At 51.9% G+C, this 16,075-nt stretch overlaps 2 protein-coding genes across 3 annotated transcripts in view; both read right to left on the bottom strand.

Moving 5' to 3' along the window:
• Positions 1-334: 334 nt before the first annotated feature.
• ANKRD2 (ankyrin repeat domain 2) lies at positions 335-12,983 on the bottom strand (the record flags this gene model as incomplete). Of its 2 annotated transcripts, XM_079793006.1 has the most annotated exons (9): positions 335-518; positions 1,318-1,416; positions 1,523-1,621; positions 2,433-2,531; positions 2,878-2,976; positions 4,339-4,446; positions 4,542-4,697; positions 5,699-5,800; positions 12,795-12,983. In XM_079793006.1, 9 exons carry the CDS (start codon positions 12,960-12,962, stop codon positions 351-353), a joined length of 1,098 nt encoding a protein of 365 aa, XP_079649132.1. In that variant the 3' UTR covers positions 335-350. The 2 variants fall into 2 exon arrangements, with proteins under 2 accessions (XP_079649132.1, XP_079649131.1); XM_079793005.1 differs by lacking the exon at positions 1,523-1,621 and having other exon boundaries at positions 12,795-12,962.
• A 1,406-nt stretch (positions 12,984-14,389) lies between these two features.
• Positions 14,390-16,075, bottom strand: part of UBTD1 (ubiquitin domain containing 1) — a 55,163-nt gene continuing 53,477 nt past the window's right edge. The window contains exon 3 of the mRNA XM_079793557.1: positions 14,390-15,486. Within this exon, the coding sequence (XP_079649683.1) occupies positions 15,101-15,486 (386 nt within the window). The 3' untranslated portion in view covers positions 14,390-15,100. The remainder of the gene's footprint in view (positions 15,487-16,075) is intronic.

Raw genomic sequence — 16,075 nt, 5'->3', positions numbered from 1 at the left:
TCCCAGCCAGACTCCTCCACGTGACAGGCCTGTGCGGGCCACACACAGCCCCACAGGACAGCGGTCACGGGAGGGGTGGTCTGGGACGAGTGCGTGGTGAGGCTGATCCATGCTGGGACTTGGGAAGAGGAGGAAACGCAGCTGGGCTGGCTCAAGGGACTTGGGGAAGGGATAAGGCTGGAGCTCAGACAGCCCCCCTTCCCCAGCCCATTCTTGCATTCCTAAATATTTCAGGCACAGATAGAAACACACATCACACGTAGCAAAATGACATTTTTATTGCGGTAGCTTGTGGGTGCTCCTGGGTCTTCCGCAGAGGAATGGCTCAGGTCTGGGGGCCGTTCAGGCGTTTACTGGGCTGGCACAGGCTGGGGGGGTCTCCCGCCCGGGGGGGTCTCCCTCCCACTCTCGGCAGCCCCCTCCAGCCCGTCCTGCTCTGACCCCGGCTCAGGGTGCTCCAGAGCATTCCGGGTGTCAGCTTGCCACAGCTTCACCAGATCCGTGGGAGTCTTTCCAGCCTGGGGGGTGGGGGGACCAAGGGGAGATCTGGTCACTGTTCGGAAGTCTGAACCAGGAGGTGCCCTCATCTATACCAGTGGTTCCCAACAGAGAGCATTGGCAGAGCCTGGAGACCTTTTGCTCATCACAACTGGGGGTGGTGGTGGTGGTAGGCGGGGAGTGGGTACTACTGGCATCTTGCGTAGCGGTCAGGGATGCTGCTTCAACATCCCGCGGCGCCCAGGGCAGACGAGCCCCAAATGCCAATAATGCCAAGGTTGAGATGTCCTCGTTCACACCCTCCCCCTATCTTCCTGGCTTTCCCATATCCCCTCAGCTTTCTCGATTGGGGGGGGGGGAGGCATTCTCCTCCATTCTGTGATTGCTCCAAAGAAGAGCTTGGACTGGGGGACATGGGATGCTAAGAGCACTCAAGGACCACCAGGAACCAACATGGCGTGCCAGGAACGGGCAAGCCAACCGAGGGCTTAGGTTCTTCCAGCTCTGACCCTCCAGGATTTGGGCCTCCCTGGGGGATATTAGGACCCCCTTTGGTCTATTGGGGGGCCTTTGGGAAGTCCCCTAACTGCCCTCCAGGCTGTTTCTCTGCGCCTGCCCTCTGGATATAGACAAGCACAGAGAGACTTGGGAAGCTGGCTGGGCCTGCAGTCCCCAGGGTCCCAGAGAGACTCTCCGCTGTGAAAGAGCTCCAAGGGCAGGCGGGCTGAGTCGTGCTCGGTTGTTTCCTCTGACGGCTCAGCACGGGGCCTGGGTGTGCCGTGCACACTGATTGCTGAATCGGGAAAGGAATGAACTTACCAGGTTCTTGGCCATCATGTCAGCCCCGTGCAGGAGCAGCAGTTTGATGATTTTGTAGCGGTTGAGCCTCACGGCGTCATGCAGGGCACTGTCCCCCTCCTAGAGCCAGTGTGACACTCAGCATAGCCCCCATCGGCATGTGGGAGCCCCCAGGCTGCCTGCCCCGCTGTGGTGCGGCTGGGCCGGAGAGAGCCCAGACACTCACTCTGTCTTTGGCATTGATGTCCTGGCCCAGGGACAGGAAGTGCTCCACGATCTCCACGTGCCCTGTGCGAACCGCCACGTGCAGGGGGGTGCTCAGCAACTAAGGAGGGAGGAGGCGGGAACTATTGGCTGGAGGGGCCTGGCGTGTGTGGCTCTGGGAAGGGGGTGGTCTTAACTCCAGCCTATTCCTCCCCCAATCCTCGTGCCAGGGCCTGAGCCCTGGAGGGGCAGGGAATGCTCCAGTTCTCCCCATCCTACCCAATGGTCTAGCTCGGAAGCATCACATACCACCTTCTCTGGGGAGCCTTCCATGATTCCCCTCCCACCCAGCTACGAGCAACTGCTCACTCCTCTGCCCTTCTTTTAGTAATTACCATAGATGTCATTTATTGAGAGATGACTATGTGATGGGCATGGCAAAAGCTTAGCAAACATTAGACTTAAGTTTAACAAGTAATTAATTTACATTCATTTCCCCATCTAACCCATACAAGAACTCTGCAAGACATTTTGCAGATGAGCAACAGGCTCAGAGGCTATCACTCGCTCAAGGTCACATACAAAGAATAAATTTTAAAAAGGATGGATGGATGGATGGATGAATGGATGGAGAGGTGGATAGATAGAAGAATGATGAAAGATTGCATGGATGAACAAATCCTGTATCTTTTGGGTGGTCCCAAAGTCCCCAAAACAGTGAATCTCTTCTCCCTCCGTCTCCTCTGCTCTTCCTGCTCCCATCCCCAGATGATGGCTTCCAAGGGCCTGCATTTGATGGAAATGATCTATCCTTGGGCTCTGCAGCCACTCTGGAAACCAGACTTGTTCACTGCTTTCCCTGGCTTTTCTGCCCTTCGCCTCCCACTCCCCGCCCACAGCCACCCCAATATCTGTGAGCACTATTGCCTCACCTTATCTCTCATATTGGTGTCTGCTCCTCGGCTTTGCAGGAGTTTCACCACCTCCAAGCGCCCCCCGCGGCAGGCCCAATGCATGGCTGTGCAATCCAGCTAGAAGGGAAGGATGGGGCCTAATTGCAGAGCTTCAGAGAAGAAAGGACCCTGGGGGAAAGGGTCCAGCCAAAAGGGCAGGGAGGTATCCAGGAGAAGGGTCCAGGGAAGGGATGGGGCACTCCAGTGCCTGGGCAATGGGTCAAGCAGAACATAAGAACCCTTGGGACCCATCCAGTCCAAGACAGATTTGCAGAGGAGGAGATGGGGCCTGCCCAAGGCCATACAACCCACTAAAAGTGGGGCCTGGCCCCTGAGGCAGCCTGTCTGTGTCCCAGGTTGGCACACAGAGAGGGAGTCTCGGCCCCCCTCCTGCCTCCCACCCAATACCTGCCCTCTTGCTCACCCGATCCTGAAAGTCCACAGTGGCCCCGCTCTCCAGCAGCTTCTCCAGGATCTCCACGTGGCCCTCCAGGGAAGCTCGGTGTAGTGCTGTCCTGCGGAACTGTCCCCACAGAGACTGTCAGGGCCTGGCCCCTGGCCCAGGCCTGAGCCCATCTCCCACACAAGCTGAGGCTGAGGCCTTAGCCCAGCTTGATTCGGACCCTTGTGTTGGGTCCCCACATCGTCCATGTTGGCCAGCTCCTCATGCTCTATCCAGACACCCTCCAATGCCCTGCAGACTCCGTCCTTCTCGCTGCCCCAAGCACATCAAGCCAGGCCTTTGCACGGGCTCTTCCCTGTGCCAGCGTGCCCATTTTGCCCTCACTCCCTTGAGTGCTTAATGAAGTCTCGCTGTTCCTTCAAGATGTAGCTCAAGTACCATCATCTTCTTGAAACCTCTAGGCCAGCACTGTCCAGGGACCCAGAAACCCTCCGGCATGGAGAGTGTTTGCAGGCCAGCTGAGGCTCACTTGGCTCTGTTCCCCCCGAGTGCCTAGCCCAGGGCCAGGAGGGGCAGGTGCACCCTGACTACTGACTCAAGGAAAGGACGAACTTCCTCCCTTCCCGATGCAGTTGGCTTTCTGCTTTGGGCTCTTGAAACATCTACTCTCAACCCTCATCTTTTTCTTTTTTGGACTCCCAGTACCTAGCACAGTGCTCTGAGGGAGGAGATGCTCAGACAGAACAAGAGGATTAAGACTCTGGCGTCTGAAGACTAGAACGGACATGTAGTCTCAGCCGACAATAATGCAGGTTCGTTAATTTGCTTAAAGTGAAAAAGAGGCTGTTTCAAGGAAACAAACAAAAAAAAGGATGGTAGGTGGTGGGAACAGTTTGAAAATAGTGCTGATGGGTGCACAGCATGATAAATGCAATCTATGCTGCTGAATTGTACACTTAAAATGGCTAAAATGGCATAGCCCATGTTATATATATTTTATCACAATAAAATAAAAAAATTAAAAGAAGTATGATATACAATACAAAAATATATCCTCGCCTGAGTTTTATAGTTTTTTCATTCATTCAGTAAATACTTATCTAAGCACCGTTATTCCATTTGATCCCCATAATGTGCTCTGAGGGAAGCAGGCTGTTTTAAAGAGGAGGAAACTGAGGCATGGAGCGGTGAGGGGCCTAACTACAGGTCACATGGCGAGGGAGAGGCATTCTTTTTATTTGATTCCATTCTTTTCTTCCCTAAAGAACCACGTGACATTTGGTAGTCTGGATGGGGGTCACGTTGAAAAGGGCCCAATTTAGATAAACTCCTGTGTGAGAAGGACCATCCCAAAACTTCTGGGGACACCCCTCCCAAAGGACACCCAGTGCCTGTTCTCAAATGGGCCCACCCGTGGGAGGGGTGGGACGGCCACTCCGAAAGGGAGGCAGGCGCAGGTGAAGGGGTCGGTGAGAGCATCACCTGATCGCAGGTGTCCGGGGAGCCCCCATCGGCCAGAAACTTCTCAATGACCTTCATTTTCCCTTCCACGGCAGCTTTCAGGAACGTCTCCTCCTCCACAGGGCCAGTCTGGAGGGTGTAAATGCCATCACCGAGGGCCGCCCCGCAGTGATGCGGGCCCTCCCGGCTCCCCTGCCCACACAGGTATCCTCCCAGGAGCTTACGATCTCCTCGGGCTCCGGAGGCGGCTCCTGGGCGACCAGGGCAGCTCGCTTCTTCTGCTTCCGCTTTTTCCGCAGCTCGATGAGGTTCTGGATCCCACCCACCTCGATGATCTCCCGTCGCAGGTCTAAGGATGTCTTGCGCACACGCTCCTGGCCCTGCGCGGGGATGGCCCGTCAACCCCCAGGCCAGGAGCTTGGGGACCCCTGTGCTAAGCTGGAGGGGGAGGATAGGGAGAGATTTCAAGAGGGAAAGAATCCAAGTCTAGCTCTCCTTCCCGGGAGTACAAAAGCAGATGAGACCCAGACACAGGTGGCTCAGGTCAGCGGGTGGCTCAGGTGGCTCAGGTCAGCAGGCGAGGGAGGCTTGAGGGAGCTGCCTGGAAGGCTTCACGTGGGGTGGAGGGGTGGGGGGGAAGCTGATGAGGGAATCTCAGAGGCAATTCGTAGCCCAGGCCTTAGAACAGAGGCCCGATCCTCCACTTCTCGTGCAGTTCCACTCGTGTGTGACCATAAAGTAACAGATGACTGATATTAAAAATATGCCCCTCAGGTGTGGCTCAGTTGTTGAGCATCTCCCCACGGATCAAGAGGTCCCAGGTTCAATTCCCAGTCAGGGCACATGCCAGGCTTGCGGGCTGGATCCCCAGTAGGGGGTGTGCAGGAGGCAGCTGATCGATGTTTCTCTCTCACTGTTGTTTCTATCTCTCCCTTCCTCTCTCTAAAAATCAATCAACACATTTATAAAAATAAAAGTAATACAGAAACATAAAAGTTTTGAAGAGAAAGCCCTTCTCTCCCAGAGGTAACCTCCCGCGGCTCCGTCAATGCCCTTTCAGACACGCCTCCTAGGGGGTCATCCTGCACACAGTGGTCTGGAAACGGGGTTTCTCTCATCAGCAAGATCTCTCCTGTCAGCGCACAGCCTCCCTCAGCCCCTTCATGCCTGCATGGTGCCTGTCATCGGCTCTCCCTTCTCTGGGCTCCCCTGGGGTCTGTACATGTGCAGATTCTGACTCAGCAGGTCCGGGGTGGGGTGTTGACACGCCTGCTCATTGCTAATGTGCTTCCAGGGGGTTCAAGAACCAACCAGGAGGAGCAAGGCCGTAAGTGCCTGGCTGGTATCCGGAGCACAGACACTGGCTTCTCCTCCCACTTACCTTAACCTTTTGTAGGGCCAGATTCGCCGCCCCGTGGTGCTTCTCGTCCTCCAGCACCAGCATGTCCATGGGCAGCTGCTGGTGGGCGGTTCCTCGGAGTTTCTGATAAGCCAAGGACAAGACCGGCTCCAGGGCCTGCCTGCAGAGCCCGGGAGGGGGTGGCCTCCCCCCTAACCACTCCGAGGTCATGCTCCGAAGAACTTCTCCTGTGTGGCCTCAGAGCCCTTCCTTTGCCCGTCCCTGACTGGTCCTGGAGGCCCTGGCTGGAGCCGGGCTCCTGCAGAGACCCATCCAAAAAGGGGGGCCAGTTTCAGTTCCCCACCTCAACCCCAAACCCCACCCCAACCCCAACTCCAGCTCTCACTCCTGCCCAGTGATGGCCCCGAGTCCCCAGCCAAACAAAATTAAAAGCTATTAAAATGAATTTTCATGAAACTAAATACTAGGTGTACTGGTTAATAATGCAGATTTTGCCAAAACCGGTTTGGCTCAGTGGATAGAGCATCGGCCTGCAGACTGAAAGGTCCCAGGTTCGATTCCGGTCAAGGGCATGTACCTTGGTTGCGGGCACATCCCCAATAGGGGGTGTGCAGGAGGCAGCTGATCGATGTTTTTCTCTCTCTCATCAATGTTTCTAGCTTTCTATCCTTCTCCCTTCCTCTCTGTAAAAAATCAATAAAAAATATTTTAAAAAAATAAAAAATAATGCAGATTTTTTTCAATAGATGGAGTTACACATATCCTATATAATAAAGAGCTAACATGCAAATGGTTGTCACACCCTCACACTGTCACACCTTAACAGCTCAGACACTCAACAAGAGAGGAATGGGGACCAGCCAGGCACAAATGAGCTCGTGGGAGAGGAATGGGGACTAGCCAGACTGTGGCCTGGGAGAGGGACAAGCCGCCCGCCCCATGGTCCCGGGTGCCTGTGGCTGTGGCCCGGGTGAAGCCGCCCACCCATGGTCCCCTGTGGCTGTGGCCAGCCCGGGGGGAAGCCAGCCTGGGTCCTGGGTGCCTATGGCCGGCCAGAGGGAGGGAAGCCTGGGTCCTGGGTGTGGGGCGAGGCAGAGGCGGTTAGGGGGGATCAGGCCAGCCAGAGGAGCAGTTAGGGGCTATCAGGGAGGCAGGAAGGTGAGCAGTTAGGCACCAGCAGTCCTGGATTGCAAGAGGCAGTCGGACATTCCCCAAGGGGTCCCGAATTGGAGAGGGTGCAGGCCGGGCTGAGGGACCCCTGCCCCCTATGTACAAATTTCATGCACCGGGCCTCTAGTGTTAATATATATGCAATTTGATATGTATGCTATTTTATTGTATTGACAACAAGCTTCAAAACTTCATATGTCAAATTTTTAGAAGGTGTTAACATCATAGATATTTTTACACTTAAAAATGTCAAATTTTGTGCCAAAAAAAGAGCATTTGCAGGAAGTTTTAATTCATTACTTTATTTTGAAGAAAAGTGCTGTTGAAAGTTATCGTATACTTTGAGAAGCTTATGGTGAACATGCTCCATCTCCAGATACTTATGAACACTGGTTTAAATGCTTTAAAAGTGATGATTTTGATGTGAAAGACAAAGAACATCCAGGGCAACCAAAAAAGTTTGAAGACCAACAATTACAAGCATTATTGGATGAAGATGCGTGTCAAACTCAATAAACAACTTGCAGAAAGATTAAGTGTTGCTCAGCAAACAATTTCCAATCATTTACAAGCAATGGGAAAGATTTTAAAGGAAGGAAAATGGGTGCCACATCAACTGAACGAAAGACAAATGAAAAACCAAAAAGTCATCAGTAAAATGTTGCTTCAACGGCACAAAAGGAAGTTTTTTTTTTGCATCGAATTGTGACTGGCGATGAAAAGTGGATTTATTTTGAGAATCCCAAACGCACAAAATCATGGGTTGATCCAGGTCAACCTCAACATCGACTGCAAGGCCAAATCGATTCGGAAAGAAGACAATGCTCTGCGTTTGGTGGGATCAGGAAGGTGTGGTGTATTATGAGCTTCTAAAACCAGGTGAAACCGTTAATACTGATCGCTACAGACAACAAATAATCCATTTGAACCACGACCAGAATGGGCCAGAAGACACGGCAAAGTAATTTTGCTTCATGATGACCCACCATCACACACTTCAAAACCAGTTAAAGACACGTTAAAAGATCTTGCCTGGGAAGTATTAACCCACCCGCCGTATTCACCAGACCTTGCTCCTTCTGATTACCACTAGTTCCGATTGATGGCACATGCACTTTCTGAGCAGCACTTCAAAATGTACGAAGAAGTGGAAAATTGGGTCTCTGAATGGTTTGCCTCAAAACAAGAAAAGTTCTATAGGGACGGTATCCACAAATTACCTGAAAGATGGGGAAAATGTGTAGCTAGCGATGGACATTACTTTGAATAAAGCACTTTTGATGTTTCTCTTGAAATTATCGTGTTTTCTTTGATCACAAAATCTGCATTATTAACTGGTTAACAGTTAATCTGCACTTTTAACCGTTTAATAATTAATCTGCATTATTAACTGGTTAATAATTAATCCATATTATTAATTGGTTAACACTTAATCCACATTATTAACCAGTTAAGGGATAGTCCACATTATTAGCTGGTTAATAGTTAATCCGTATCATTTTAACCAGTTAATAATGCAGATTTTGTGATCAAAGAAAACACGATAATTTCAAGAGAAACATCAAAAGTGCTTTATTCAAAGTAATGTCCATCGCTAGCTACACATTTTCCCCATCTTTCAGGTAATTTGTGGATACCGTCCCTATAGAACTTTTCTTGTTTTGAGGCAAACCATTCAGAGACCCAATTTTCCACTTCTTCGTACATTTTGAAGTGCTGCTCAGAAAGTGCATGTGCCATCAATCGGAACTAGTGGTAATCAGAAGGAGCAAGGTCTGGTGAATACGGCAGGTGGGTTAATACTTCCCAGGCAAGATCTTTTAACGTGTCTTTAACTGGTTTTGAAGTGTGTGATGGTGGGTCATCATGAAGCAAAATTACTTTGCCGTGTCTTCTGGCCCATTCTGGTCGTGGTTCAAATGGATTATTTGTTGTCGGTAGCGATCAGTATTAACGATTTCACCTGGCTTTAGAAGCTCATAATACACCACACCTTCCTGATCCCACCAAACGCAGAGCATTGTCTTCTTTCCGAATCGATTTGGCCTTGCAGTCGATGTTGATGGTTGACCTGGATCAACCCATGATTTTGTGCGTTTGGGATTCTCAAAATAAATCCACTTTTCATCGCCAGTCACAATTCGATGCAAAAAAAAAACTTCCTTTTGTGCCGTTGAAGCAACATTTTACTGATGACTTTTTGGTTTTTCATTTGTCTTTCGTTCAGTTGATGTGGCACCCATTTTCCTTCCTTTAAAATCTTTCCCATTGCTTGTAAACGATTGGAAATTGTTTGCTGAGCAACATTTAATCTTTCTGCAAGTTGTTTATTGAGTTTGACACGCATCTTCATCCAATAATGCTTGTAATTGTTGGTCTTCAAACTTTTTTGGTTGCCCTGGACGTTCTTTGTCTTTCACATCAAAATCATCACTTTTAAAGCATTTAAACCAGTGTTCATAAGTATCTGGAGATGGAGCATGTTCACCATAAGCTTCTCAAAGTATATGATAACTTTCAACAGCACTTTTCTTCAAAATAAAGTAATGAATTAAAACTTCCTGCAAATGCTCTTTTTTTTGGCACAAAATTTGACATTTTTAAGCGTAAAAATATCTATGATGTTAACACCTTCAGAAAATTTGACATATGAAGTTTTGAAGCTTGTTGTCAATACGACAAAATAGCATACATATCAAATCGCATATATATCAACATATGTGTAACTCCATCTATTGAAAAAATCTGCATTATTAACCGGTACATCTAGTATATTAACTTTTTCAAGCAGTGAGATTATTTTTTAAACTTTTTATGCCATAAAAATTTACTTTGATGAAACAATGTGATGAGAGATGATACTTATTTTTTAAAGGGCTTACTTGGCAATATAAAAAATTTGCAAATCTATGTCAGATACCAACTTTTTCCCCCTCAGATTTTACTGATCCATGAAATCCTAAAGCATAGAAACTGTTGCTCTCAGGGAACCTAAGGGATGAGAGCCAAAAGTCCTCAGCTTTCAGCTTGAAGTGGACTCTTAGTAACCTTATTCTCATTGTAAACATACAGGTGAAACCCCTTCCCAGTCTCCTCTCCGTTGGTAGCTCTGACCTACCTGCCTGGACTACTTCCTTGTTCTCTCTTAAAGGAAAGCACTCTTTGTGAAGAGCCGGTCCCCCACCTCTGAGGTTCCAGCGCTTGGGGAACATTCGCCCAGGTGGGAGGGTGCTGGTCGAGATGGCAGGTTGGGAGGAATGGCCACCCTTACAGAGCTCTCAGCTGATGTTTTCTCATTTCCCACCGAGTTCTGGTGGTACACTTGCCAAGGGTGGTTCTGATTTCCCAGGTCTTTATTTTGGAGGTCCTGTTGTCCACGGGCTTCTCCCTTCCATGTCAGACTTGTGTGGTTTGACGTATCCCCAGTGCTGGCCTCTCCTGAAACACTGCATCCTCTCCCAGGGCCAAGGGGTGACCTCGGGCTGCAGCTACTCCTATATGTGGGACTCTGGCTGGGATCCGCATGGAGCAGCCAGAGCGTGGGCTTGGATTCTAATCATCTTGGTATCCCCTGCACCTGTGACAGGGCCTAACACATGGTAGGTGCTCAGTGAACCTGGGAAACTTTTTTCTGCCATGGGCCATTTGGATATTTATGACATCATTTGTGGGCCATACAAAATTATTACCTTAAAAATTAGCCTGCTATATTTGGTCAAACATTTAATTAACTCATCCCCCTAATACCTTGGCAGAGCCAGACCAAATGATTTCATGGGCCTTATATGGCCCGTGGGCCGGACATTCCCCATTCCTGGTTTAGAGAATAAATGAATGAATGAGTGAAAGGATGATTGCAGGTGGGCTCAGCATCTCTGTCCACCCCTCAGTCCTCAGTGATGACCTGACCCAGTAAATGTCCCACCACGGAGCCTCATTCCCTGGGCTGGTCTCCAGGACCTTTTTTCTCCTCCCACCCCAAGAAGGGGGCACAGACTGGACAGAGGCTCTCCTCTGAGGACCCTGCTGGGCTGGGGGCTGGTGGGAACAACTGGGGACTCTAATGTTCATCCATGTCTTACCCAGACTCTATGGCCCCTAGCTTCAGATTAGTCTTTGTGGGCTGGCATGCAGCAGGTACTCAATAAATGCTATTGCATTGGATGCTAGTGTGAGAAGCACAACTTCCACTTGACTCCATAGATGGCTGTACAGATTGAATGGGAGAATGCCTGTACACTGCTTACTAGTAGCATAGCAGCCGCCACTTGCTGAGCTGCTAGACTCCATGGGAAGGCTGGCTCCGCAGCACCCAGTGTCCTGAGAGCCCTGCTGCTATATTTGTTGTGTGAATGAATGGATGAGGACTGCTCCATGTCCCTTTGACTAAGGCCTCTGTATCCAGCATTCCAAAAATGGCACCGTGGCATGATTCGCCTGCCTGGCACTGATGCACAGGCCCTTGGGGGAGTGATAAATGGCATTACTGGACTTCCAGGGATGCCCAGGCCAAGACTCAGCAGGCTCGGTCCAAACTCTTCACTTACAAGCCTGCCTTCCCTTCCCTAGCCCTCATCTCTTCTTCCACTGGTGCCCTGATCCTTCCCTCATCCTCACCCCATTCGTCACTCTTCTTTTTTTGAATGGAGTCTACCTCTAAGCTGATTTGTCTTCTCCCTCCCATTCCTGTTAGGGCCAGTCTTTCCTCCTCCAACAAGTCCTTCTTAGGGCTTTGAGTTGCCTTCCTAAAGTAGGTCAGATGGCACCACCCTCTCTCACTCAACAACATTTAGTGGCTCCCCATTGCCCACAGAATAAATACCTCTCAGGTTCTGTCCTGCTTCCCTTCCCAGCCCTAGCTCCTGCTACCAGAATTTCTAAAAAGACATGCTTTCACTTACCTAAACTTTAGTGCCTGTCTTTTCCTCAGCCTGGAATACCCTTCCAACTCCTGATCTCCACTCACCATTCTTGAAGGCCCAGCTCAAATGCCATCCTGCCCACAGAGAAGTCCTTGAGGGCCCACAGTTGGAATGACTCATCCACCTTTTGTGCTCCTTCACTTCTTCCTGATTTAACACCTCTATTCCACACTCCCTCACTCTGCTTTGTTTCTTAGTATAGACTATGCCCCTGACAGGTACTGGCTAAAAGGAATGCAGGCTGGTAAAAAGGAGGCAGGGACTGGCCTTACAGGTTCTCTCAGTCCTCACAGCACTTCGCACTTGGCAGAGCAGACTCTAGGTCAAGTATTAGTTTAAATAAAATGAAAAGCAGTGCATGCATATTAGCATAACCAATGGCCACAGACACTGGGGCGGCATGCCCAGAGTGGGAATGGCTGGGGGAGAGGGGGTCAATTGGGGGAAAAGGAGACATATGTAAAACTTTAGACAATAAAAAAAGAAAAGCAGGACAAGCTTGCACGCTCCTCCCCCCATTTCTTTATTCAGAAGAAAATGCAATTGCCCAGAGCCCCATGCTCCCACGGCCTCTCCAGGTGTGGCTGGCAGTCCTGGGGAGACCCCTGCTTCCTTTCTCCCTCTGCTCCCAGTCTTTATTCTTCTTCAGTGACCAACCTGGAGTTCCTCCTGTCTCAGTCTCCCACCCAGAAACTGGGGGATCGCAGGGACCCACATTCCCACATCCCCAGGCAGCTTCCCAGCTGTCTCATTCTGTGCAGCCCGGCTTTTCTCAAGGCCCAGGTGCATGGGCAGGGTCTCGGGGAGCCCAGCTTGGCTCATTCACTGTCCCTCAGTTCTTAGGGCTGATGCCTCAAGTCTCCCACCGCCAGCCCTCTCCACCAGGAGACCCTCTGGCTGGAATGGAGCCCTAGGGACACCTGTCCTCCTTCCACCACAGGCGTGGCAGCCAGCCTCTTCCTTCCCCTGACAGCAGAGCTGGATCTCCTCAGAACCCCCTTGGGCACCCACACCTCTACCCATACCTCATTCTCCTCCTCCTGTGCCAGCCGCTCCTCAATAAGCGCTGTGGCGCTCTGTAGCGCCTCGGAGCCCGCCATGGTGCTGTCCATACCCGCTTCTGCAGGCCAAAGAGCCACGGGGGCTTTATAGACCGGGGCACCCACCCCCGCCCTGCTGGGCGCCTTTGCCATGAGCTCACCGGCTCAATTCTCCACCTGCCCCCCTCCCTGCCCCCGCCACCTTCACCCTGGGTAGCCGGAGAGAGCAGGGGGAGGCAAGGACAGTTGCCCCCCACATCCCCTGGCCTATGAGAGCTGGAGGGCACAGCACCCCGAGAGCAGGGGCTGTAGGAAGGAGCCTGCTCAGCTTTTACCATGAGTGCTTAGGCCCAGCTGGTCCTTAGCCAGGGCAGCTGGGCTGCAGGAAGGACCCACTGGCTGCCTCTAGCCCTGAGGGCAGTGCCACCTGCTGGACGCCTGGAAACTGTGCCCAGCCAGTGCTAATCAGGGGGCCCGAAAGCCAAAGTGGGGACCCAAGACAGTCCTGTGTCCTGGGCTGTCCTGTATTCAGGCCCTGCTGGCTCTGGAAAGGGGCAGATGCTTCATCCCGGCTGAAGTGCCAGGTGGCTGGTGGGGGTCAGGGCAGCTGCCTCCCTCTGTGCACAGTTCGTGCTGGCCTTTGCCTCTCTGGGGTCCCACAGCGCCCCCTAGCAGAGCATCCCTGCATTTGGCTGTATGTCCATTAGTTCCTCATCCGGCTGTTTCGGGGGTATAGGGTCTTCCTTCAATAAGGGTCTCAGGAAGCCAGCGGAAGGGCCAGAGTACAGCGCCAAGCTCAGATGAGCACACCAGCTCGGACTGATGGTCCTTCTCTCCTGTTTCCTGTCAGGCCTCCCTGACTGGGAACAAGCATGCTCACTGAGAAAGAAAAATACTCCCAACTGGAAAAGCAGCAGCCTAAACCTGCTCAGCCCCATGTTTAACTGCCATGGACACCACAGCTCTGAGGTTCTGTAACACTCACGTGGCCTGTCCTTAGCTAGGCCACCTTATCCAAGATTGCCCTCTCTGCTTATATGCACACTTTCCCCTAAGGAAGCACAGGAACAGCTCCCTTTTTTCTCGGGTCCCCTTGCTGGCAAGCCAACACATGCTCCAAGTTTGTCAGAAATTTTGCTTTAACATCAAGCAAGTGAGCAGCGTCTCCAGGATCCACACAAACCTTAGTCCTGAGGGTCTGGCTCGGGCTGGAGCCAGAATCCAGCACCCTCCTGCTGCAGGAACAGACCGGCAGGTACCTAACACCACCTTCCTGAGATACTGCCTTCTTCACATCTGTTAGCCCATTGACTTCTCCCAGCAACTGAGGGAGGAGACAGGGCAGGTGGCATCACATCCACTTGAAAGATAAGCAAAGTGGATTCAGAGGTTGAGTGGCTTTTCCTGAAGATCCCTGAGAACACAGGGCCCAGCCACTAGTGTTCAAAGCTTGCTCCACTGTACTCTCTGCTGCACCCTGAGCAGCTGGGAGGCCGGGCACCCACCTTCTCCCACACCAGAACCGGTTCCCAGGCTCCACAGAGCTGCAGGGGAACCCAAAGTCATAGCCAGGCAAGAGAGAAGGAAGGAGCAAAAGGCTTTATTGATAAATATGCAGATATGTCTGTACACAGGGACTGCTGTGGGGCCATGACTGGCTGCAGGCACCCCATCGCTTGGGTTACAGCCAGGAGATGGCCCTGTGCAGACCCCTGCCACAGCAGCCCAGCTGTCCGGCCAACCGCCTCATCTCTGCCAATTGTGCTGGGGGCAGGAGAGGCAAAGGTTGGCCTCAGGCTCCCAGCTCCTGGGGCTCATGAGCAGTCCCCTCCCCTCCAGGGCACTGGCACTGTGCCCCGGGCAGAGTCAGGGGGTAGGGGCAGGGGAGGGAGACAGCAGCTGCTTCAGACCCTGAGCAGAAAACCGAGTGAGCACAGCTGGAAGCACCAGATGACGGATCTGGGGTTCAGGGGCCTCCAGCTGACCCTCATGGCTCGAACCTGCTGTGGGAGACGGGCGGGGTGGAGGGCCCCCGTTTTCCTTTCTCTGACAAGATTGGCAAGGCCTGTGTGGCAGCACTGCTTCCTGGGTGCTGGGCACTGGTGGCCCACGGTGGCCCTGGGAGGCAGGTCCCTTTTAGGGCTCGCCCAGCAGCCAAACAGCAGGGAGGCACCCCTCAAGAAAATATCAGCTCTCAAAGGCAGCAGCAGGGAGGGCCTGGTGCTCAGCCCGGGGCCTCTCAGCCCGCAGAGGCCCTCCCTGGCCTCTCTGCCCAGGGGTCCGGAGGCTCCTCAGTCCTGGGGTGGTGGGGGCTGGTTGATGATGACCTGGATGACAAAATCTTTCTGGATCTTGGTTTCCTGGAGCCGTGTGCGGTCTGTGAGCAGCTTCCCAGAGAAGAACCATCGCTGCCAGGACGGCTCGATGCCCTCCTGGGCGTGCAGCTGCCTCTTGAGCTGCCCCACTGTGTCGGGCAGGCTGGCGCTGAGCCTCACGTCCTTGCCCGTGGAGAGGCGCACCTTCAGCGGGAACTCACGGCGGACGCTGGGTGTGGGCTCCGGGGGCTCCACACTCTCCTCCTCAGTGTGCTCCAGCAGCAGGTTCACGGGTGGCGACAGGCAGTAGATGGGCAGCTGGTAGCGATTGCCCAGCTCATCGTAGCATTCACAGAGAGTGCCTGTGGGAAAGACAGGGCTATCAGAGTCGGCTTGGGGGCTGAATTTTATCTCCACAAAAAAATCCGTATGTTGAAGTTCTAAACCCAATGTCACTGTATTTGGAAATAGGGGCCTATATGAGAGTAATTAAAGTGAAACGAGATCATTTGGGTGGGACCCTGATCTGGCAGAATTAGTGTCATTATAAGAGACACAAGAATGCTCCCTCTCTCTCTCTCTACCATGTAAGGAAAATGCAAGCAGGCGGCCATCTACAAGCCAGGAAGAGAGCTCTTGCCAAAAACTGATTCCACCTGGCACCTTGGTCTTGAGCTTCCCAGCCTCAAGAACTCTGAGAAATAAGTTTGTTGTTTAATAAGCCATTCAGTCTATGGTATTTTGTTATAGCAGCCCAAGCAGACTAAATACACTTGTCCTGGCCACCCACAGTCCCAAACCCACCCTTCAGTCATGTGTCCCTGGGAGAGCTTGGAGGAGCTCAAGGTAGAGTCAGGAAGACCTGGCTGGCATTCTGTCTCTACCAGATACTGGTTTGTACAACCCTGGCAAATTATTTAATTTTCCATTTGTTTATTCAACAACATTCCT

This window comes from Cnephaeus nilssonii, assembly GCF_951640355.1.
Source record: "Cnephaeus nilssonii genome assembly, chromosome: 16".
Taxonomy (NCBI): Eukaryota; Metazoa; Chordata; class Mammalia; order Chiroptera; family Vespertilionidae; genus Cnephaeus; species Cnephaeus nilssonii.
This window is presented reverse-complemented; position numbering and strand designations above follow the sequence as displayed.